Genomic DNA, 23,492 nt, shown 5'->3' with positions numbered 1-23,492 from the left:
AGCGGGGGGGCAGGGTAAGCTGGAACGAAGTGAGAGAGTAACATTGACATATACTTACTACCAAATGTAAAATTGATAGCTAGTGGGAAGCAGCCACATAGCACAGGGAGATCAGCTTGGTGGTTTGTGACCACCTAAAGGGGTGGGATAGGGAGGGTGGGAGGGAGATGCAAGAGGGAGGGGATATGAGGATATATGTATATGTGTAGCTGATTCACTTTGCTATAAAGCAGAAACTAACACACTATTGTAAAGCAATTATACTCCAATAAAGATGTTAAAAAAATCAACATGGAACAAACAGTTAAAGGTAAAGCATTAAGAGAATGGAAGAAAAGGTCTGAATATTTTTGTAATTTTGGCTAACTGAAAGTTTTCTATGCAAAGCCTACAAAGTGAAAGTAAAGAATGTGTTATATAATTTATATAAGTATAAATCTATAAATGGAAGTTAATTCTGTGTTGAAAAATAAACTTTAAGAAGTGAAGGGAGAAACAAAAATATTTGCTACATATCTGACAGCAGCTAATTTTCTTGACATCGTGAAACCTTCTTATAAGTCAGTAGAGAAAGGATGCCTGATCTATCTTGTTCAACATTTTTTCAAAGTGAATGAAAGATTCTTTTTTAGACTTTATTGAAGTATAGTTGATCTACAACGTTGTGTTAATTTCTGCTGTACAGCAAAGTAACTCAGTTATACATATACATATTCTTTTTCATCTTCTTTTCCATTGTGGTTTATCACAGGATATTGAATGTAGTTCCCTGGGCTCTACAGTAGGACCCTGTTGTTTATCCATCCTGTATATAATAGTTTGCATCTAATTAATGGTTCCGGCCGCTGTGACCCTCATCACTTGACGGGGACGGGTCCCCGCCAGCCTCTGATGGCCGTTCTGCTCTGCCTGCAGCCTGGAGAGCTTCCGCCAGTGCGGTATCACCCTGTGCATCGTGCTTGGATTCTCCATCCTGTTCACGTCCATCAGCAGCTCCGTGTGCAGGACAGGGTGACTGGGGCCACAAGGCTCCAGCACATGAGCGGCCTGGGCTACAGGACCTACTGGCTCACGATCTTCCTGTGTGACATGGTAGGACTCGGGGCCATGTCCCTCTGTGTCCCTGCACCCGGGGGACATGTGTGTGCACATACCTGCATGTGTGTGGGTGTGTGGCCGCCCCACGTGATCCATAGAAGCAGGGCGGTTTCCTGGACGTGTGTCTCAGGTCTTGGGGACAAAGCCATGAACAAAGCAGAGAGGGTCTCCGTCTTGAGGAACTTGTGTCCTTATGAGTGGAAGCAGAAAACAAATAACCAAGTAAAAATAAATAAATACACAAGATGCAATTGGCTTGTGACTAGGTTTATCAAGAGAATGAAAGTGGGTCATGGGATCGAGGGTGACTTCAGAGCAAAGCTGGGGAGGGTTCCTGCAGCCAGAGAAGGGGGGCTGGCGAGCAAGCCCCCAGGGGAGACCGGGGTTTGTCAGCCCGCGGTGGAGAGGTGCTGGCTGCCGGGCGGGGGGTCTGCCCTTGGTTCTGAGTGTGGGAAGAAGCTGTGTGTCCTGGGAGGGGGCTGGATTCCTGCCCCTTCCCCGTGGGAGGTGGGTGTGGGCGGCTGTGTTAGGGGCCCCCCGGCTTGCAGAGAGGCACAGACATTTATCTAATCACCTTCTGGAGACTGGAAGGCCTGCATCCAGGTGTGGCAGGGCTGGTGCCCCCTGAGGCCTCTGTCCTGGGCACGTGGACGGCCGCCCTCTCTGTGTTCTCACCCTGTGTTCTCACCTCCTCTTTTCACGAGGACAGCAGCCCTGTGGGATCCAAGCCCACCTTAATGACCTCATTTAACATGGATCTGGAAGGGGACTCTCCAGGCCCGAGTCTGCTGCTGCAGACCGTGTGCCGGGCCACACAGGACACAGACCTAAGCTGGAGCTGACCTGAGAGCCGGAGGGTCCGGAGATGGTGGTATACAAGCCCCTGACGTAACAGGCCCTCTTCCCTTGATTTACTCAGCTCTTTTACTTGGTTTCTGTCTGCCTGTGTGTCGCTGTGATCCTCACCTTCCAGTTAACGGCTTTCACTTTCCGGGAGAACCTGGCAGCCACGGCCCTCCTGCTGGCACTTTTTGGGTATGTGATAAGAAGCACAGCTGCAGAATTATGGTGTGTTTTCTGAAGGACAGAACCCCCTGGGGCGGCTTTGAACCTGCTGTCGGCTTCATGGTTTTCTCTCTTTCCAAGCAATTATGCTGCTTCTTCCGGTGGCGTGGAGCCGACCAGCCTGAGCAGGACGCCTGGGGCCCCTGCTCGGGGGGTGGGTGATGGCAGCGGCTTTGGTTCCAGCTCAGTGTCCGTTACTCACTCAGCTCCAAAACTGTCCTCGGGGAGCCCGTGAAGCTCTATGTCTGCTGTAGTTTTCTCTCTCCTGACATTAGTAGTTTGGAAATGTTTTGTCTAACTTCTATCACTTTTTCCTTTTCTCGCAGGAAAAGTAGCAAAACCAGAAAAGTCATTTTACAAATTTCTTGTTTGAACACACTAATAAGGATCCTTGTTAGCAGTCCCCAGATTATACCTGCTGGGTATCAGGAATGCATAATGTCATCCTCTCTTACAGGTCATGCATATTTGGCTATAGATCTAGGCTAAGTATGTGAGAGATACTTGCTAATAGTAGGGGAAATAATTAAAGTGCTGATTTATTTTAATTTAAGGCTAATATATATATTTTAAACAGAGCATTCTGCTTTTTTCTAAGCCAAAGATTACAAGTAAAATGATTTTTACATAGATGACAGTTGTATCAGTGATCCAGACTTATTCAAAGCATCTAATTAGGGACAAATTATATCATTATTGGATAAATAGATACATGGATGGGTGGATGGATAGATGGGGTGCAAAGAGAGAGACAGAGAAACCTTTTTAGGAATACGGACATTGCCACTAACTCTGTGACCTTGGAAGTGTTCATTTCTCTCTCTAAGCCTCGCTTTCTTCCATGTAGAATACAATTCTGTTGCTGTGAAGAGGATATTAGGTCATTCAGAAAAACCTCCTCTACAGTGGCCGTCAAGGGTTCCCATTAAATTACATTTAGCTGTTATTGTTACTATAAGAATTATTTTAATATTTAGAGGCTATTATGTCTTAAGCTCTAAAGCATGCCTATAGTAGAGACATGTTTTCTATACTCAGCTGGATATAACGATCTACATACGTGGGCTCCTGGTTCTAACGAAATGATTTGATTTCAGTTTATTGATCCAGCTGAATGCACACTGTGGTCATGTTTCCTTATAGTGTGAGTAAAATATGTTTTGCTGTAAATTATTTTTGAACTTTAGAGAGCAGATTTCAAAAATTAAGGTGAAACTCAGACAAAGTCACACGGTGAGAGGCTCTTTAAAAAAATGTAGTTTTAGGAATTTTCCTTAACCTTGTTTTGCTTGTTTGCTTTGCTTCCTTTAAGAATCTGAATTAAGCTAGAATTCTGTCCACATTCATGATTACAGCACTTTTCAAACAAGTTCAGGGGACTCACAGGTCTCTCGAGTTACATTCATGGCCCAACATGGTGGCCATCTCAGATGGAGGGGTCTTAGGTGAGAGGGGCCCAGAGGACCTGGAAAGGTGCCCCAGGCCGGTTCCAGTGGACGAGAGCAACGGGGGAGCTGACCGGACTCTTAGGGTGACCCGTCCAGGGGCTAGTTCAGTTTTAAAGGGTGGTCCTTCCTCCACTGGAGGCCAGGCCTGCACACAACCTGACACGGTCCCTTGGGGCCCCAGTGGATGAGAGTGCTGGCTCGCAATCCTGTCCCCACGAGGAGCCCAGAACCATCACAGAAAGGCTGCATCCCAGAATAAGCTGAGACTGAGAACACGGTCAGGCGTTAAATGGGGCTGTTTGTCTGGAATCTGGAAACATTGGGGAATGTGTAAATGAATAGACTCTCACAAGACATAATAGGACAAAGTGCCCAGTTACAATTTTCCTTTATCTTTTCTTTATTTTCTTTCTCTCTGTGGAGGAAAATTTGATATTCAAGCTGGAAAGGGAGGAGAATTCACATCAAAAGAGGAAAAAATAACACCTGAAAATCTCAGACAGAAGAGAATCTGGCTTATATAAAAAACGGAAGCCTTAACTGCATAGTTGGTGCACATTTAGTACTAAAGGATTATGAAGATGAGGTCACAGAATCCTGGTCCACGTCTGGAAAATCCTGCAATGTGGAGGTGGGACCGGTTTCAGAGGGAGGAAAACCCCATAAACGGTAGAGTAGTTATGAGCGGGCTGCCACCCTCCAGGTTTAATCGTTAAAATACGGTAGCTTGAAGCTACCGTATGTTTTACCAAAAAATAAATTATGCACTTTAAGCCAATTTAATTCTTTCCTTGAAAAGAAAAAAACAGGAAGACTGGAGCCACCAATATGTTTATTTGAACCAAGCATTGATATTTAAGAGCAGTTGCATTAAAGCACTCACCTCTACCTTGTATGCTCGAGAACCATTTTCTTCACGCCTGAATTATGAAGCAGACTGCTGTTGACAGCTATATGGTTTTATGTATACTATTACACACACACACACACATATATATATATATATATATATATATATCTCCTATTTTCTGAAATACAAGGGTGTATCTTTTGACCCAGGGACGAATACCAGAGATTTCATGTGGAAAAGGAACCGTACTCAAATCAAAAGCTATCTCAAGGGCCTAGCATCATTTTGAAGTCTCATGCTTTTCAGAGCTAGTTAACGTATTAACGAAACCTCAGGCATTTAGAAGCTGCCAAGGTATTTCAAGCGAAACCACTAAATCAGCCTGAGAAAATGGTGACAGGTCTGCACTGAGCGTGCAGAGAGCACATGGGAGCACGCGGGGTCTTCAGGGAAAGGTCGTGACTTCGAGTCAGTGACTTCAGCTGTTTCATACATTCTGTCAATAAAGCAGACCGTATTCATAAATGTATACATATATCATCCTGGTTCTTATAACGACCTAATATATTTTCAATTGATAAACTTTTGTTGACTGTTCCTTTCCATGAAAATGGGAAGAATGCTGCATAAAGAATAAAAATAAAGACAATAAAGTAAGTGACTCTTCTGCCGGTACTTGTGGCTCCCTTTCCTGGGGCGGGGCAGGGTGGGGGTCACAGAGGAGCCTGAGGTGAGTCGGCCGCGAATGAGCCCTGGCTCTGTGCTCTGGAGAAGGAAGAAGGAAGAGGTGTTTTCTTTAGAGGACCATTTTGGGCATCTTCTTAGAGTGTGAGGTCATCTGAGACTTCCGGGGGCCGCTTCTCGGATCCAGCCCTCATGCCACGGCTTCGGGCTCACACACAAATCACCCCCGCTTTCAGCTGCTGCTTCTCAGCCGTGGGTCCTCGGTCAGGTATCTTAGCCGCGTCCATCCCGTGTCCTATCTGTGAAATGGGGCTGTGCACCCGCCTTCAGGGCTGTAGGATCACGGAACACCCTGGAGGCATACGGCATGGAGCCCACGCACAGGGCACCCCGGAAAGGAAGCTTTCCAGTTCTATGGTACGTCCTCTTTTTATATAGAGCTTCCCACCCTTGGTAGCTTTAGTGATTTAATCTTCTCTGAAAAACAGGTGTATCCCTGCTCTGCTGAGAAGGCTGTGAGCAGAAAGGGAGGCCAGGCCTGCCCTGTGCGGGAGGGGACACTGGGGTTTTCTCCAGGTCGCACATCCTAGCCCGGGTTGGACCCTGCCCAGGGCTCTGCCCATATATTATGGAAAATGTGCTTTGTCTTTAGAAAATAACTGCCGGGTTTATTAAGTAACAATTGCTCCTGTTCACTGAGGGAGGAAAAATAACCAGGCCAGCAAAATCTCATCTTTAAATCAATGTATAGAAGTAAGTGTTACAGGACAAGGAACACGACTTTTCACTTGACATTTCAGATGAGCGTCTCTTCCATGGATGTATCTCATCTCCAGAATCTTCTTCAGTTCGGACGTGGCTTTCATCTCCTACATCTCCCTGAACTTCTTCCTCGGCCTCTGCACCATGCTGATGACTGTCACGCCCTGGCTGTTGGCCTTTGTCTCCAAGGCTCAGGTTAGTGACCTCCCACAGGCTCTGGGACTAACGCCTAGACTACTGTTGCTTTTCCAGCTGGAGCTCAGCGCAGATGTGCTGGTTTCCACTGTCTTTACCTCCAGAAAGAGACACTGACTCTGCTTCGCAGAAACCCCTGTGCCTTGATAAGCCCAGAGCCAGGCTGGCCGCAGCGGGCACAAGATGAGCAGTTTGTGTACCTGCTTTGTGAGTGGAGGGTAGGCTGAGCCGCGCGTTCACAGCGCATCCCTGTTTGCGGGTGAATTGCCAATCGATGGTTGGAAGAGTGGCTGTGTGTGTGGAGTGTGTCCTGTGCTGGCGTCAGGGGCACAGGGGTCAGACATTCCTCTCTACGGGGTCAGCTGCTCCGGCGTGGGATTGGCCCCCGTGCAGACCACACTGTCAGGCCACAACAGGTCTGGATTGTCCGGGCGACTCTGCCCTCTGAGCCCCGGGGCATGTTTAGATTTGCTGCTTTCAGGGTGTTGGAGCAGAGGTCTCCAAGAGACTGGACTCCTAGTCGAGGACCATTACTCCTGGTGAGGAAGTACCTGTCTCAGGGAACCCCTCCAGCAGGCCGTTTGCGTCGAGAGGCCCCTTTTGGGTGTCATCCCAGCAGGCGTCGAGGTCCAGTGGAAACCAGCTCTTCTGGCACCCCGCTCTTGTCCTTCCATGCTCCTCCCGGTGAGGCCTGTCGGGGCCGCGTCTGCTTTAACTCATCTTCTGTCTTGCTCAGCCTCCCCTGAGCTGCCTGTGGGAATGAATTTCAGTCTGCACCCTCCTTTGCCCCGGATTTCCATACTTTTCTTTCCTGCTTTCTTTCTTGGCTCTGACCACACAGGTCTCTCCTGACCCCTGCTGTCCATGTGGATGCTGTACCTCTCTACTCCTGGGGCTGGATCGACTCAGGGGCTGAGGAAACAGCCTGGGAAAGGCCCAGCCTCCCAGTTCTGGAGCGGTGTCTGGCGAGTCCGGGACGGAGGCCTGTTCCCTCGGGACGGGCTCCCTTCCTGGTGCGCGGACGCGCCGGGAATTGGTCAGCTCTGCAGCGACGGCTCCTCTTATTTGCTGTTGTTGTGTCTCACGTTTGTACAGAAGCAGTGAGCTCTGTAAACATTCGTTATGCATCCAGTGAAACAATTTATTTTGGTGATTTTTATAGATCTATTATTGACACTAATCTGTATTAGTGTCTTTAGCCTTTAAATAGCAGCTAGCAAAATGAGTCACTGGCTTTAGCTTGAGGAGAACATTGAAACTGGAGGAGGCAGAACAGGGTTTCCCTCGTCCCCATCGGAGCTCAGGTATGACGTGGGTCCTGGTCACGAACTAAAGGGGGAGGAAGACAGACTCAAGGGAGACAATCCCCGCCCCAGGGGACGGGTCACACACAGAAGAGAAGGGTCAGGAATCTTGAGATTCTAAGGCTAAGGTGAGTGGGAGGCTTTGTTCCCTCCTGTTATAAGTAGCATCACTCACCTGGAGAGAAATCAGCAAGCAGGAAGTTGTTTGCAAAAAAATGGGTCAAACTCAATTGTTAACAGATAATAAAAGGCATTTCATTGCTGTTGCTAAGGTCTTTATTTTCCTTTGCTCTTTATTTTGATATAGTTTGCTTAAAAAAGTCAACGTGATAAATGGGTGATTTCAAATATTCCTTTGTAAGTTCAAGGGGCAATATATTCTTATGAAATCACGGAATAAGACAAGAAAGGTGACTAGATTTTCAGACCAGTATCAAATGCCAGTGTAACTGGTATTAACCATTGTGTATACAAACGACAACATTAATATGAGCATTTTACTTTTTACCAAATCACAGTTTCTAAGCTGATGTGTACAGAAAAGGCATTTTGGGTTCTAACTCGGGACGTGGAGCATCTCTCTCTCCCACCGCCGAGGCTGTCTTTTGACGGGAGGGCGATGTAGGTAGATGAAAAACTCATAGTTTCAGTAATTTATTTCTCTACTTGATCAGTCGCCACATATTGTGAATTAGACACTCATAAATTGCTGTTCCGTGAATTTGTGTAGCCACGCCCGTCACGCGTGTAGATTATTTGCTGAGTGTCATGCCTTAGAACAGCTTTGTTCACATGGGAATAGACACCAGTGTGAATCCCTTACAGTCAGATCTAAGTCCTCATTATTAATTATTTCCTGAACTGTAAGATCCTGACTTAAAAGCTGTAATAGTCTCTTATTTCCACCTTATAACTAGGAAGACAAAAATCTTTCATGTCATACATTATTTGATCCAGGGACATAGTTTTATGAAAAGTGGGATTAATACATTCCTTTAGGACTGGAGGAAATCTGTAAATAGTGGTAGTCAGTGAAGACCAGAACTAAGGGAAAATTAAATGAACCTTTCATGGTTTCCCCATGTCTATAATGCAAAAGACAATAAACTGTAATATAATAACAATACATACCCCTAAAAGTCTTCATTGAATTTTCTATTGTCTCCAGATCACACTAGTTGAGACTACACATTGTGGACAGCTATAAATTTGCATGATAAGGGAGAACTGGACATTACTGAGTATGAGATATATAATTGGCGGTTTTATAATCTTTCTTTACAAAGAGCTCTTAATTTGCTTTCTCTTTCATTGTACAGAATTTGCAGAACATCTGCGACGTCCTCAAGTCGGTCTTCACTATTTTCCCTCAATTCTGCCTGGGTCAGGGGCTGATAGAGCTCTTGTTACAATCAGATCAGCTACAACCTGACCCACAACTTTGGCATCGGTTTGTACATGAGCCTCTTCGAGATGAGCTTCCTGGGCTGGATCTTTGTGCAGCTGGCGGTACAAGGGATGGTCCTTCTCCTCCTGAGGGCCCTGCTGCATGGGGGCCTCTGGCAGTGGCCCAGGTATGTCCCTCGGGGCCCGTCCTTGATGGCCACTCCAGCCTGGAGGCTGCAAGACAAGAAACGCTCTGATCAGTGTCATACACACTTCTGCTAGTTAGGATTTTATGGGGTTTTTTGTTTGCTTTGTTTTTGTTTATTTGTTTTTTTATTAGTGAACGAACGGCATTAGGAAGGAGAATGTCAAGAGCAAGGTGTCAACCTGTGAGATAATCGGTCCAGTTTTTCAATTGCCTCGATGAATTTTCTCCTTTAGTATTGCTCAGTTTTCCTCTTATTTTGATTGTAGCATCTAAGGTGAATTTGGTTGATGCCATAATATAATTTACTTTTATGGTGAAATGGCATCAACTCTTAAAAGCAGGAATGTATGGAAACCCAGTGCCGATAACCACTTACCCTGTTGCTACTACTGCTTACCATGTACTTCTTATTGATTTAATATTATTTAATTAACGATGCTAATAACGTTCTCCTGTTTTTTAGCTGAGGATGAAAGCCCAAGGGGTATACGTGCGTGTGTGGGCTGACCACACGCATCTGTGTGTACCTGTGCCACACAGCATCCTTACACCCACCTCCCTGTATCCTCGATAGGGTTTCAGGTGGTTTTGCAAGGAGATCTGAAGTACTGTCAGATAACGCATTTTAAATATTAAGGAAGGAATGTGCTTTCCTGTGTAGGGTCCACAATGCGTGTCTCTCCCTCCGTAATGCTCGTGGCCTGAATCTGTCGACTTGCTCTTTCCAAGAAAGGGATCCTTTCTGGAGAAATCACTAATTAGGGCCATATCACAGGAGAACCTATTAACGATTATAGACACACTGTTAGCACTTTGTGGTGATTTCCTTATAGGATTTCCCTGTCTCAGTCACTTCATAGACGTACCTCCTTTAGAACCCCTTTAATCTGCTCAAGTGGAGAACCATTTTGAACACACATCACAAAGCTCTAGAATTGGCCACAATCCCTCTGGAATCTGTAGATTTCCAATACTGACTGCGTTTGAAATAGAATTCTGAGTGCCTTTCAAGCGTAATTGGTTCAGTAATTGGCCCTCACTAGTTTGATCTGTTGTGAACGCTGTTCTGTAGAATCCCCTCCGGCAGATTTCAGGGTGTCCCGTCCTCCCGCAGCACTGAAAGATCTTTCTTTCAAGACTTCCGGTATTACCTTTACTTGGTAAAGTATAAGTGAAACCATGTTTTAGGATAACGTCCTCAGGGCTCCCCTGGTGGCGCAGTGGTTAAGAACCTGCTTGCCAGTACAGGGGACACGGGTTCGAGCCCTGGTCCGGGAAGATCCCACATGCCACGGAGCAACTAAGCCCGTGCACCACAACTACTGAGCCTGCGCTCTAGAGCCTGTGAGTCACGACTACTGACCCGGCATGCCACAACTACTGAAGCCCATGCGCCTAGAGCCTGTGCTCCGCAACAAGAGAAGCCACTGCAATGAGAGGCCTGCATGCTGCAATGAGGAGTGGCGCCTGCTTGCAGCAACTAGAGAAAGCCCGCGTGCAGCAACGAAGACCCAACACAGCCAAAAATCAATAAATAAGATAAATAAATTTATTTAAAAAAGAATAACATCTTTGTTATTCACAGTAAATAGTCAATATTTATTGTTCTTTGCCAATGTGAAGGTTACAGAGTTCAGAAAGTTAATGTAATTTGGACATTAGTTGCCTATCACTCCTTTATGAACAACTGCCACAATAATGGTCTGACCAAATTCATGTGTTTTGAAAATCCAGATCTAACCAGGTCACTAATCATTGGCTGAAGGATAGGTCCACGGTTCTCAGCCAGGCCCCTCCAGTCTGGCCCCTCACACCCAGGGATGCTGCATGGGGTGTCCCCTCTGCCCCCACCCCCGACGTTGGCGTCTGGTCCCCTGCCTGGGCTGGTCCTTTGTCAGGACTGACTGCCCCGCCTCCAGGACCCTCCTCGTGCCCCTCCCGTCTCCCAGGCCAGGCTTGATGTCCTCCCCGTGTTTCCAGTAGAGCCTGTTTTCTCCATCAGGGCCGTCTGTGTTTTTCTTTTTTTAACATTTTTATTGGAGTGTAGTTGATTTACAAGGTTGTGTTAGCTTCAGGTGTACGGCAAAGTGAATCAGTTTTACATATACATGTATCCACTCTTTTTTAGATTTTTTTTCCCATATAGGTCATTACGGAGTACTGAGTAGAGTTCCCTGTGCTCTACAGCAGGTCCTTATTAGTTATCTATTTTATGTATAGTAGTGTGTATATGTCAGTCCCAATCTCCCAATTTATCCCGCTCCCCCTTACCCCCCAGTAATCATAAATTTGTTTTCTACATCTGTGACTTTATTTCAGTTTTGTAGATAAGTTCATTCGTAGCCTCTTTTTAGATGGCACATATAAGCGATACCATATGGTATTTGTCTCTGTCTGACTTACTTCACTCAGTATGAGAAATCTCTGGGTCCATCCACGTTGCTGCAAATGGCATTATTTCAACACAGTGCCGTTTGTGCCAGTGTTGTTTCACAGTGTTTGTCTGTTACTCTCCTCTGCTTGACTCCGCGTTCCTTCACGCAGGAACTGTTTTACACCGTCGCAGTCAAATCATGGAAAGAATAGGAAGACCCTGCCCTCTGCATCTACGCAGATGCTTCCTGTGTCCCCTCCCAAGCGGCATGTCCCCCACCTGCCCAGGTGCCCTTCCCTGCCCGGCACCTGTCCCCGTCCTGCAGTCCTGCTTCCGCCAGCGTTGTCTGCTCAGATCTGGGTCTCCATAAGAACCTGAGCTCCGGCCACACCCGAGTCAGGTTGGGTGGGCTTTGGGGGGTTCCTGTTTGTTCTCTCTCTGGTCTGGGGCTGGACTCTGCTCTCTGTACCCCAGGCCCTGGCTGGGTCCGAGCAGCCACACAGCCCAGGGCAGCGTCTCCCTTCAGATACATCAGCTGCACCGAATCCCTGCAAAGTCCTGCTACACCAGCGCCCGTCAGAATCCTTCCTTTGTAACGCAGATGCCATTTTTCATGATCGGCAGTTGGAAGATGGCCAAGTGGCCCATTTCTGAGCGCAGGGGCATGAGCTGCATGTGTGTTGCTGAGAGGAGGCTGACAAGCAGTGACCTTGCTCAGTGCCCCTCATCCGCCAGAACCACTTGAGATGTAACCAGTAGGCATCTGTACCTGAACCCTGGGGGCAGACGCCCTCTGGGGACAAGACTAGGGAGCAGGTGTAAAGCTTCCCAGGTGACGCTAATGAGGAGAATTAACTGATGCATCTCGGAAACAGGGATGGGTTAGATGGCACCACATCCTGGTACAGGGAGAGACGACCTCTGGACAGCCAGGCCAGGCTGAAGGGCCAGGGACGCACCCTCACCTGGGAAAGGGGGGGACAACAGTCAGGAAGAAAAGTGTACAATTCAGTGGATCTTCATAAACTGAGCGCACCTGTGTTCCCTTCTCCCAGACAGGAGCTGGAGCAGCCCCGAAGCCCTCCACAGTCCCCTACGGGTCAACCCCACTCTGTAGATAAGCGCTGCTGTTTGTATCACCACTGATTCCTTTCTCATGCTTTTGCATATTACGTAAATTACACCATATAACACATACTCCTGAGTAGCTATGTCTTCTCATCATCTACGTTGGGTCTTGAAAAATTATATGTTTGTCCAGTGGTGATTGCAGGTATGGAAAAAATAATACAGGGAAAGGAGCTGGGGCCACTGGGATCTAGATATGGATATTTTATTTTATTTTTAATACCTTTTAATTTTAAAATAGTTTAAAGCTCACAAGAAATAGCAAGATTAGTGCAGACAGAGCCTATGTGCCCTCCCAGTGATACTGTGGTAATGTAATAATACACTACATCACAATGTTACATTGATAAAGCCAGGAAATTGATGTTGGTACAATACTGTCTCATTGTCTGTACTCATTTGGTTATTAAAATTTGGCATATTACAGTTTGCAGAAATTGAGATTTACTTGAAAGCTAAAATTCACCAGAAAGAAAATCATCAGGAAGATTGGAAAGTGAGCTAGCTCAGATTTTGAGTCAACAAATCAGAGGTGAAACTTCACTTTATGTTCATCTGACAGGTGTCTGCTGAGTGCTTGCTGTGCACCCTTCTACACCATCCAGCACGTGCTATGGAGCCGTAGTGTTTGGGGACTTTTGTGAGTAATCTACTTTATTAAAGAGCCTGTTTGCTAAAAGGGGTCAAAGTTGATTTCTTATAACTTTGCGATAAATTACTTGTCCTCTAGCACAAAAGTCTGGCATGACTTTATTGCTCATAAAATTGAAAAGTAGTTTGAGTTTGGTGTCCATCCACGTCACTGTCTTTTAGGCTGATGTACATTTCCTTTGCGTTAGAGGATGAATGTTGACCCCTGATAGTAACCGGCCAACGGGATGCAGAACTCGGGTGCGTGGGCCAGAGCCGGTACCGCAGACTCTGGGGACCACGTCTTCTGTTCAGATGACCTATGACCTTTCTCTCCCTCTAGATTCTTCCAGTCCATTTCCCAAATGTGAATCAACTCTGACTTACCCTCCCAGGGGCCACTCTGCCATTTGAGGCACAGTCACATCTTCCAAGGACGTAGATGTTGAAAAAGAGCAAGTGAGGGTGTTGGAAGGCAGAACTGGTGGAGACATTCTCGTGTTGTACAACCTTAGTAAGGGTTACAGAGGCTTCTTCAAGAGGGCCACCGCTGTGTCAGATATTAGCTTGGGCCTACACAGGGGAGAGGTAAGAGAGCTTCTCTTTGTACCTTTTCTGTTGCAAACCGGCGTCACTCTAATTGTCCATCTGTTCGTGTTAGTCTCAGGATATCCGAAATGGAAACTAAGAGCAGCTTCACATTTCAGGAATCTCTGCAGGGTCTAGGTGGAGAGTCGGTTGGCTCTTTCCCTCGTGAAAACTCTGCTGATTGAGTGATGGGGTTTTTTCTGTTTCATAATTTTTAAAATGTAAGTGATCGGGGAGTTTTAATTAGTTTGGCTTATGGGGTGACTCTATTGAGTGCAAATATTTTATAAATCCAATTAATTAAGGAAACCACTTCTAACTCCTGCTTGGACTTCAGTACTCTTTAAGTGGCCAATTAAGCCCGTCTAGTAATATGCTATTCTGGAAAGGTAGAAACACTCACACACTATAGCCATAGCTCAGAGTTGTTTTTCCATGAATGTGTGTGTCATTAATTCTAGTAGAAATGTTTAATCTGAACTGACAGAAGCCATACAAATTGTTCCCAACATGTGTTTAATGCATAAAGGGAAATCAGTTCTGGAAATGATTACCTTTAATTAACTGTTAAAAAGAAAAAGAGTATCTCGCATTCACATTGTACCAAGCTTCTGAGAGATTCAAAGTATGTTATATCGTTATCTGATTGGCATCCATGCTCTACTTGTGAGCGGATCTGAGGTGAAGAGAAGCCAAGAGATGGGTCTGGATCCATCCAGGGACCCTTAGACCCTCACCGAGGTGTGTGGTCAAATGGGACAGAGGTTAAAGAAGTGGTTTGTGCAGTTGTGGGCTACTCAACTCTAAGACTAGCTATGTGATTTTTGCCATCTTATGGAAATGTTTTCTTACCCTTGCTTTAAAATATAAACTTCTGTCTTGCTACTACCTCTCCTTTAGTTTTAAACTAAAGTGCGAGAGAAAAACTTGGAAAACTTCCTATGAGAGATGCTCCAAGTCTCTGAAATGATCCAAGATGCATTTACCTTTGGGTTCTCTTCACTAGGCTGTTTATGAGCATCTGAGTTTAACGACTTAGATGTAAAGTCCTATGCAAGAGCCTGCAGAAGAGACGGGTGGCTAAGATGTGTCCCCATCCCTCTAGGAATTAATAATCGGGTGGGAAATGGGAGATCACAAACATACACAGTGTTGTGTAACAGCAGGGCAAGGGTCAAAGGCACAGAGTGAATAGCCTCGGAGCTGTACGTCCAGAGAGGGGGCCTCGAAGGAGGAACGGGAGCACCGTGGGAGTGGGGAAGGCAGGGGGTGTGCAGAACTTTATGAAAAAGGACGGTTCAGGTAAACTTAAGCCTAAGCCAGGAGGGTAGATAGAGTTCAGATAGGCTGATGGTTTGTACCTGGGATAGCAGCTCAGGTGTGGTCCGTGACACGAGTGACATGGGACAGGACGGGTCTGCAGCAGGATGGACCCCTATATCAGAGTCTGGGAGAGACCCAGTCAAGGTGGGGGAAGCATGAGTGTTGAAGCAGGTGGCACCTGGAGCTACAAAATAGGGTTCTGTGATAATCAGGTGGGCTTGGCCAGAAGAAATCCAGAACAGTCTCTTTTCCAGGGTTCAGGGAACCAGGAAGCCAGCTTAGGTCAGGAGACATCGGAAAACAAGTGTTCTGGAAGGAGATCAGTAAGAATGAAAACGTCTCAGCTTCCACCACAGAATCCCCAGCTAAGGATATCCAAAGGTTCAAGGTAGAGGCTGGGGCCATGAAAGAGCGAGGCCATTGTTTCCTCCACGGAATGTAAGACAGAGTGAAGCAGATGTGACCTGGTGCTGAGCGAGAGTATGGGAATAGAGGGCCTTCTTGATTAGTGTCAGCGTTGGAGTGAGAGGAGAGAGCCAGAGAGACGGAGAGATTCAGAGACAGAGACAGAGAGGAAGGCAGGGGAATAATAATGATAACGATGATGTGACTCCTAAAAAATATTGCGCTTACCAGAGGGACATAGTTGGGAGCCTGTTGGATGTACCCTGGATAGGACAGGAAATTTCAGCATAATTTGTGGTAGTTGGCCTTTACTTCTCATCCTCTTGAGTTTTCCAGACGTGAATTTGCTTACTCGTCTGTGAATTAACACTGAAATTACACCACTCAAATGCCACGGTGATTTCAGAAGTACTGCATGAGCTATAAAACGCGTTATACATTTATTTTACGATTGTAAAAGTCTACAAATAACACAAACCAAAAATATCAACTCAGAGTTGGGTGAAAGCAAGTGCTGTTTCCGATATAATTTTGATTTTATGGTTTGTTTGTTTTCTCCTCTCAGTACTTTCGGCTTCTACAGGTGAACGGAGCTGGGAAAACCACCACATTCAAAATGCTGACCAGGGACCTGCCTCCGAGCTCGGGACACACCATCCTCAGGACTCCCATGGGGTAAGATTTAATCAGATTTAATTGTTTTGCTGCCTGTAGAGATAATCATCAAGGCCAGAGACCCCCAGCCTCCCTTCAGTCCTGTGCACTAAAGTCAGAGGAGATCATTTCCCTCCAATTTACTTTCCAATGACCACTCCTCACAAGGGGGAAAAGAGCCTCCAGATGGGAATGAAATGAACTTGACGTTTCTGGCCAGAGGGTAGAGGAGGTGTTGGCAAAAGCTGCCCAGGGCTGACCCCTTCCAGGGGCGCTGGCTGCTCTGCCCCATGAACCCAGGTGAGCAAGGAGTAGTCAGGGGCTGGCTCTTCTTGCTTTGCCATCTGTTGGAGCTTCAGACACCCTCCCCCCAGTGCAGGGACCAGAAGGGGCATGGTGGTTTCATCGTTTCCCCACCCGGACCTCATCTTTCGGGCAGTACAGCAGTTTTCCAGCTAGTCTTCCAATAGCGTGCCCTTCGTGTGCGTCCCAATCCTATCACTGCTCCCAAATCCCGTCCTCTACCCCGCTCTTCTGATTCTCAGTGCTGTGTGATGACGTCCTGGCCTCTATCTTTCTGCTTTTCCTACTATAGTGAATTCATTGTAACTTGATAACAGATTTTAGAAATCTGTCGTTGAACTGACATAAAGAAAGAGACATGCCTTGTGCTACATTCTCTGAAGGTCATGATATAAATAGCCACCAAGTCCTCAGTGCTGGACTTGATTTCACAGTCTGTCTACCTGGGATCCTCGAGTTACTCCTAAGTAGACTTGGAAGTAATTTACTTGAGATTTTTCTTATATAGGTTCAAATACAATAATTGAAAAAAGTTCAAAAATATCATAATTGAAAAAAGTTCAAAAATATCATAATCATCCATTAATTAGCTGATTCTTGGCATCAACAAATAGTTTATTGTCCATCTACGATGTGCCAGGCACCAGGAGGACAGAAATTGTTCCTGTGATCCTAAAACCCAGTGTTAATATTCGTGTCTCCTACTAGTTTAATTTAAACATGCATAGATATCTGTGTGTATATATCTAATCTTATCTATTATCTGCGTGTGTGTGTGTGTGTGTATGTATGTGAAATGTAGGTGATTAAATATATAGAGAAATGTGTATTTTAAAATCAGACACGATCATAAAGATCATTGTGTAGACTTCATTTACACTTATTGCATGAACATTTCATAATCCTCTTCAACAATATTTATTAAAAGATTTAATTTTTTAGAAGCCTGGTGGGCATGCCATTTCATTGTTAGATTAATTTGCATTTTCTTGATGACTCATGAACTTGACGGAGTGCTCTCCCCACATTTAGCTGTTGCCCGGGGTTTCTTTCTGCCAGTCGACTGTCATGACCATTGTTCTTTTCTTATAAGGTTGTCTTTTTGTTACTCATTGTGTACGAGTTTTTAATACATTCAACTAGTAATTAATCCTTTGCGTGCTTTATATGTTTTAAGTATTAGCTTCAGTGGTACCTTGTATTTTAACTCTGTTTTAAAAGTTTGTGTGTGTAGAGGTTCTCAGTTTTGATAAGACTGATTTATTCTTTTTTTTTCCTTTGCTATTTCTTGCTTTTTGAGTCTCAGGAAATTCTCTTTCTAAAGTAATAAAACTATTCTCCATAGTTTCTTTTCAGAGGCTTCTATTCTGCATTCATGTTTCTAATTTATATGGAGTTTATAATTGAATATATGGTGTAATGGAAAAACAATCTGATTTTTTTTTTCTGATCCCGAATTCCAGTTTGCCTAAGGCCATTTTTACAGCTATGTGTCTTTTGTCTGTCAGTTGGAAGTATCTTCTGCTCTGTACCGAGTGCTCAGCCAGGCTGGGACTCAGCTTTACCATCTCCTGCTTCAGATGCATCCTGGTGGGTTGCACCACCTATCTGTCTTCCTGGTTTTTCATTTCCAGGACAGTCTGGATTACTTTGGGCCCTTTACGAGGTATTATTTTTAGAATCATTTTGGTAACCTGTATAAGAATGTCAAAATACTTGAATCTTGATTGGAATTGAATCAAATTTATTTTATAATTTGAAGAGATTTGCATCTCTATGATATTTTGTCTTCCTTATCCTTAAGTCTGGTAGTTACCCATTTATTCAGGTCATTTAAAAAGCATCAATTCAGTATGTTGCACTTTTCTTTATAGAATCCTTGCATATCTATCTTAGATTTATTCATCCTGATAAATTTGTCTTCATCAGGAGGTAATTCATGTCTTAATTGTTTATTTTTTGGGACTTTCTTCTTTGGTTTTTTCATGGCTAGAGAATTTGCTGGTTTACCTCACGAGTGAGTTTATGTGATTTTACTCTCGTTCTCTCTTTTGCTGTCACCTGCTGTGTATCAGTTTGCCACTCTTTCCACAGTTTACTCCCTAGATCTCTCGTCCAGGGCCAGGTTGTATGTTGAAAGTTTGGGGTTCCCGTCCTGCGGCCACAGGTGGATGGCCCATGTGAGTCCTTGCATCGCCAGATCCTGGTCTCACTCTGGGACCTGGCCTGGAAGATGAGCAGCCTCCACGTCACCTTCAGCCTCCTCCTCCAGAGAGAGGTGGGGCTCTAGACCCAGGTGTCACACACTAAGCTGGACTCTGGTCCCTCTGCATCCCTATTCGAGTGCATTTAGTCCCCGTTACCTCGCAGGGGCCCGATTCCTAGCTGCTGTGTGTAATTCAGGTCAGAACGCAGTGACCAGTGGCTTCAGACCCTACGTCCTGTACTCTTGTTTCTGATGCACAGAGATATTTATTTTTGAGTGTGTTTTTCTATTCTACACGCTTGTTACAGAGCAGTGAATGAAGTAGATAAATATCTATTAGTCATTTCTTTTTAATTTAAGTATAGTTGATTTACAATGTGTTAGTTTCAGGTGTACAGCAAAGTGATTCAGTTATACGCATATATATATATATATATATATATATATATGTTTTTTCAGATTCTTTTCCCTTATAGTTTAATACAAACTATCGAGTATAGTTCCCTGGGCTATACAGCAGGACCTTGTTGTTTGTCTGTTTTATACATAGCTGTGTGTTTATGTTAACCCCAAACTCCTAATTTATGCCTCCCCCACTTTCCCCTTTGGTAACCGTAAGTTTGTTATGTCTGTGGGTCTGTTTCTGTTTTGTATATAAGTTCATTTGAATCATTTTATTTTTTTAATGTGGAGAAAAAAGTGTAAAGCATCGTGTTCACAATTCTCACTGGAATTTTAATTGATTTTATGTTGCATTTATAGATTAATTTGAAAAGAACTGGCATGTGAATGCTGTGTCTTCTTTTCTGCAAACGTTGTATATTTTTCATTCACTGAAATAAATCTAATTCCTTTTAAAAAGTATTTTAATCCATCTAGGATACAATGCTTATCCCAGTAATTCATGAAACATCTCCTTTTCCTCCTGTGGTAATGCCTCTGATTCCAGGTTCCTTTTTGCTTTCCCTAAAACCGTTGAAACAATGTTAAATAGCAGTGTATCTTATAACTCACTTATTTTTTTTCTTTTGGTTTCATTGAGATATAATTGACATAACAGTATAAAGTTATAAACGATATATGTTTAAGGAGTACAGCATAATGATCTGACTTACATACATCGTGGAATGTTTATCACAAGTTTAGTGAACATTCATCATTTTATTTAGGTATAAAATAAAAGAAAAAAACATATTTTCCTTGCGATGAGAACTCTTAGGAAGTATTCTCTAAACAACCTTCATATGTAACACACTGCAGTGTTAATTGTATTAATCACGTGGTACATTACATGCCTAGTACTTATTTATTTACCTTATAACTGGAAGCTGTACCTTTTGACGGCCTTCACCCAGTTCCCCTTCCCCCTATGCCCTCCTCTGCTAACCACAGATCTCATCTCTTTTTCTGTGAGTTTGTTTGTTTGTCTGAAGTATAATTGACCTGCAACACTGTGTTAGGTCCTGGTGCAAAATATAGTGATTTGATATTTCTATACATTACAACAGTATCACCATTATAAGTCTAGTTACCATCTGTCACCACACAAAGTTATTACGTTATTGTTGACTATATTCCCCACACATACATTTCATCCCTGTGACATGTTTATGTCACAAATAAAAATTTCTGATTATTGATCTGTCCTTATCTTTCTGTGGTATACTTCCCGGACCGGGGCACGAACCCGTGTCCCCCTGCATCAGCAGGCGGACTCTCAACCACTGCGCCACCAAGGAAGCCCTCTGTGGTATACTTTATTTTGTCATGGATTTAAATATTTTCTTATTTGCTAAATTTTATATAGCATTTTAAACTTACGATTCATCATGAAAATTAGTTTGTTGTTGAAAAATCTCATTTTAAATCCTTACTATTAGATTACTCTTGTTTTTAATTTTTGTTGTTATTTTGACAATTTAAGTTTTCTAATAAACTTATTTACTTAATTAAAAATTTTAAACTACTTACATGGAGTTAGAACTATCATTATCTTAATAGTTATATTTTTTCTCTTCTCTGTGCCTGTATAACTTGTGATTTTTTTCCTATAAAAATGTCTTTGTACTTCCCAGACTTTGACTATTTTATTTTAAAAAGAATGAAAGATTGAATTTATTTAGCAATTCAATTTCTTTTTCAGTTTTTCAGCAATTCAAATTTTTTCAGACAAATTTATTAAATGTTGTCATTTTTATTAACCTCTCTACCGTGCTTTTCTCAATCTAGTTTTGTGGTTTTATTTCTAACTTCTTGATTTGAACGATTTTTAAAATCTTTTTTTCTTTAAATAAAGTATCAAATCATTGTCTATAAATATGATTCTTTGTACAGCTTTACTCTGACCCTAAACATTTAATGTGTGATATTATTGCTGTCATTATTCTATAAATAACATATATAATTTTCATTTTGTCTTTCCAAAATTTACATAGAAGAATATTTATACTTACTCAAAATCTTGTGTTTCTTGGTTTAATATATTTAAAAAAAATTCTTAAAAAAATTTTTATTGACGTTATAGAAAAGAACATCTCAATGAATCTTCACAAAGTGAAACCCTTTTGTAATCTGTGTCTCACTCAAGAAACAGCACAAGGCCCCTTAAGTCCCTATCCAGTCATTTCTCCCCTTCAAAGGTAACTCCTATCCTGATTTGTTTAAATGTAGCTTAGTATATTTTTATAAGGCAAACTTTTATAACCAAGACTCAGGCCAAGACCCAGAACTCTGGCAGCTAACTGGGAAGCCAGTCAGCCTGCCCTGCCTCAAACACACCCCTGTACCAGAGGATCCTGTGCGGCTTTATCACCCCAGAGTGTCCCTGGGCATCAGCGTTTGACCTTGCTCATTTGTAAAGACCTCGTAGGACTTTCAGACCCTCAGTCTACAGGTCCCCTCTTCCTTTTTTTCTTTTCTTTATAGTCTACCTTTGATCCTGGGCCACTGGACTCGGAGACCTGCCTGTGAACTGTGCTAATTGCATACAATCGTTGAGGTCTAACATGCTCTGTCCTGTTTCTTGCAAGTTGCAGCTGGATACAGAGGTATAATCAGGCTTGAGGTCTATCCTTTGACATAAATAAGCAGGAGGTAATGTTTCTGTTTCTTTCTTTTTTTTTCTTTTTTTCCATCAAGAACCATCTGATATCTGGTCTTCACTCCTTTTTTGATGTCTAATGCCAAGGTTAATGCATTAATTCATTGGAGATTGCAAAATGGTAGTATTCTAACTCTTATCATTTTGTTTTCATTTACTAGCTGGAATAATTTTATAAGGAGTTGCTGTCACTACATTTTATTTCACTACCCAGAGGTATAGTTTATATAAAAAAGGACAGATAAACGCTTGTTTTTGTTTTCCCTTTTTATCTACTCAGTTTTCAAGATAATCAATTGATTTCCAATCACCCTCAGAGGTGAAAAATTAGGAGTTATTTGCTTGTTTGTTGTATTATTCTGATAGATTTAAAATATATCAGAAGGTTACTTTGTGCTTCATTATCCCTTTCACTTCTTAAGGGGGCATTTTCTTGCCTCTCCCCTTCTCCCCAGTCTGGTTTCATCATCCTTGTACTAGGAATGATGATGGCTCAGACATGGAAGATTCAGCAAGGTCTCAATGTCCAGCAGCTGGCATGCACTCCTCACGTAAGGACTGTTCCCTTGCTTAGCTTCCGTGAGGACAGCCAGAGACCTGAAAGCATATCTGTCTTACTCCAAATTCTGCATGTTTGAACGTTGTGCTATCTGTTGGCTCTTGTTTGTTTGTTTTTAATTTAATTTTTATTTTATATTATAGGTGATTTATATGGTTCTTAACTGTTATAATCATTGCTATCTGTGGGCAGAGAATACAATTAAACTTCAGTGAGTCTATGACTATTGATAAAAAGTCAATATTTGGAACTAACTATGTTCAAGAACAGAAAATAGAGAGAACTGTTCAGTTGAGTGAGTGTATGAGCTCTGTGGGGTTGGGGTCGTAGATCCCAGCTACCATCCGGAAAGGGAACCATGCCACGTGCAGTTGAAGCTCTCTCAAGTGTTATGTTGCTGATTTTTCTCCGCAGTTTTTGCTGATTGTCTGGTGCATTTTCTTTCCCCTAATTTCTTTTTACAAGTACATATGGACAAAAGGATCAGAATGTCAAAAGGAAACAAAAGTATATGGTTTATTTTTTCAGCCCTGGAAGGCTGTTTCTCTCCTTAATAATCCCATTCCATCATTTGTCAAGTAATTGGAAAATGAAATTCAAATAGCTGGTCTTGAAAGGAAGAATAAATTTACATCCCCATAATGGTCTATAAGACCCTTATTATGCTACATGTCTGTGTAATTAGTTTAATTATAACTAGATCACTCTTGCATTAATTATATTTTTAACACTGATTATTTGTAATGTTAATTACACATTGGTATTCAAGGGATTAAGTGGATAATTAGAACACAATGGAATTTTTAACTACTTAGAGAGTTGGTATGTATATTTCTGCCCAGGAACCTCATAACTTAACTGCTACCTAATTGAAACAACAGCAATTCAGTCATTTGTTAGATTAGGGTTCCTTTTGTCTCTTGTTTGAGGACATGTTATTAATTTTTGTGAATGCTTATCCTCAAACCTGAGACTATGTCCTGACTATTCCAATTTGGTTTAAAGTGTCACGAGCTCCTGGTATAACGGCAGTGGTCACAAATTGGAAGACCACAGGCCAAACCCACCTGCCCTGTTGTTTGGCGAGCACAGTGTTAAAATGCTCACCAGCTCTGTGTTAGGGGCTTGGCTTTCTCAATATCACCTAATAATTGTAACAACTTTGGGAAAAGGCTGTTACCCTAATTTAGCAAATTGGGAATCTGAGATTCAGAGGATTGAG

At 43.2% G+C, this 23,492-nt stretch overlaps 1 protein-coding gene across 1 annotated transcript in view; it reads left to right on the top strand.

Annotated features, from left to right (window-relative positions):
- The window catches only part of ABCA13 (ATP binding cassette subfamily A member 13), a 260,151-nt gene that overhangs the window by 169,441 nt on the left and 67,218 nt on the right, over positions 1-23,492 (top strand). Inside the window, 8 exon segments of the mRNA XM_032642592.1 lie at positions 916-995; positions 998-1,092; positions 2,018-2,133; positions 5,946-6,102; positions 8,726-8,809; positions 8,811-8,980; positions 13,528-13,720; positions 16,014-16,123. Coding sequence (XP_032498483.1) covers positions 916-995; positions 998-1,092; positions 2,018-2,133; positions 5,946-6,102; positions 8,726-8,809; positions 8,811-8,980; positions 13,528-13,720; positions 16,014-16,123 — 1,005 coding nt within the window.

Source organism: Phocoena sinus, chromosome 9 (genome assembly GCF_008692025.1).
Source record: "Phocoena sinus isolate mPhoSin1 chromosome 9, mPhoSin1.pri, whole genome shotgun sequence".
Classification (NCBI taxonomy): domain Eukaryota; kingdom Metazoa; phylum Chordata; class Mammalia; order Artiodactyla; family Phocoenidae; genus Phocoena; species Phocoena sinus.
This window is presented reverse-complemented; position numbering and strand designations above follow the sequence as displayed.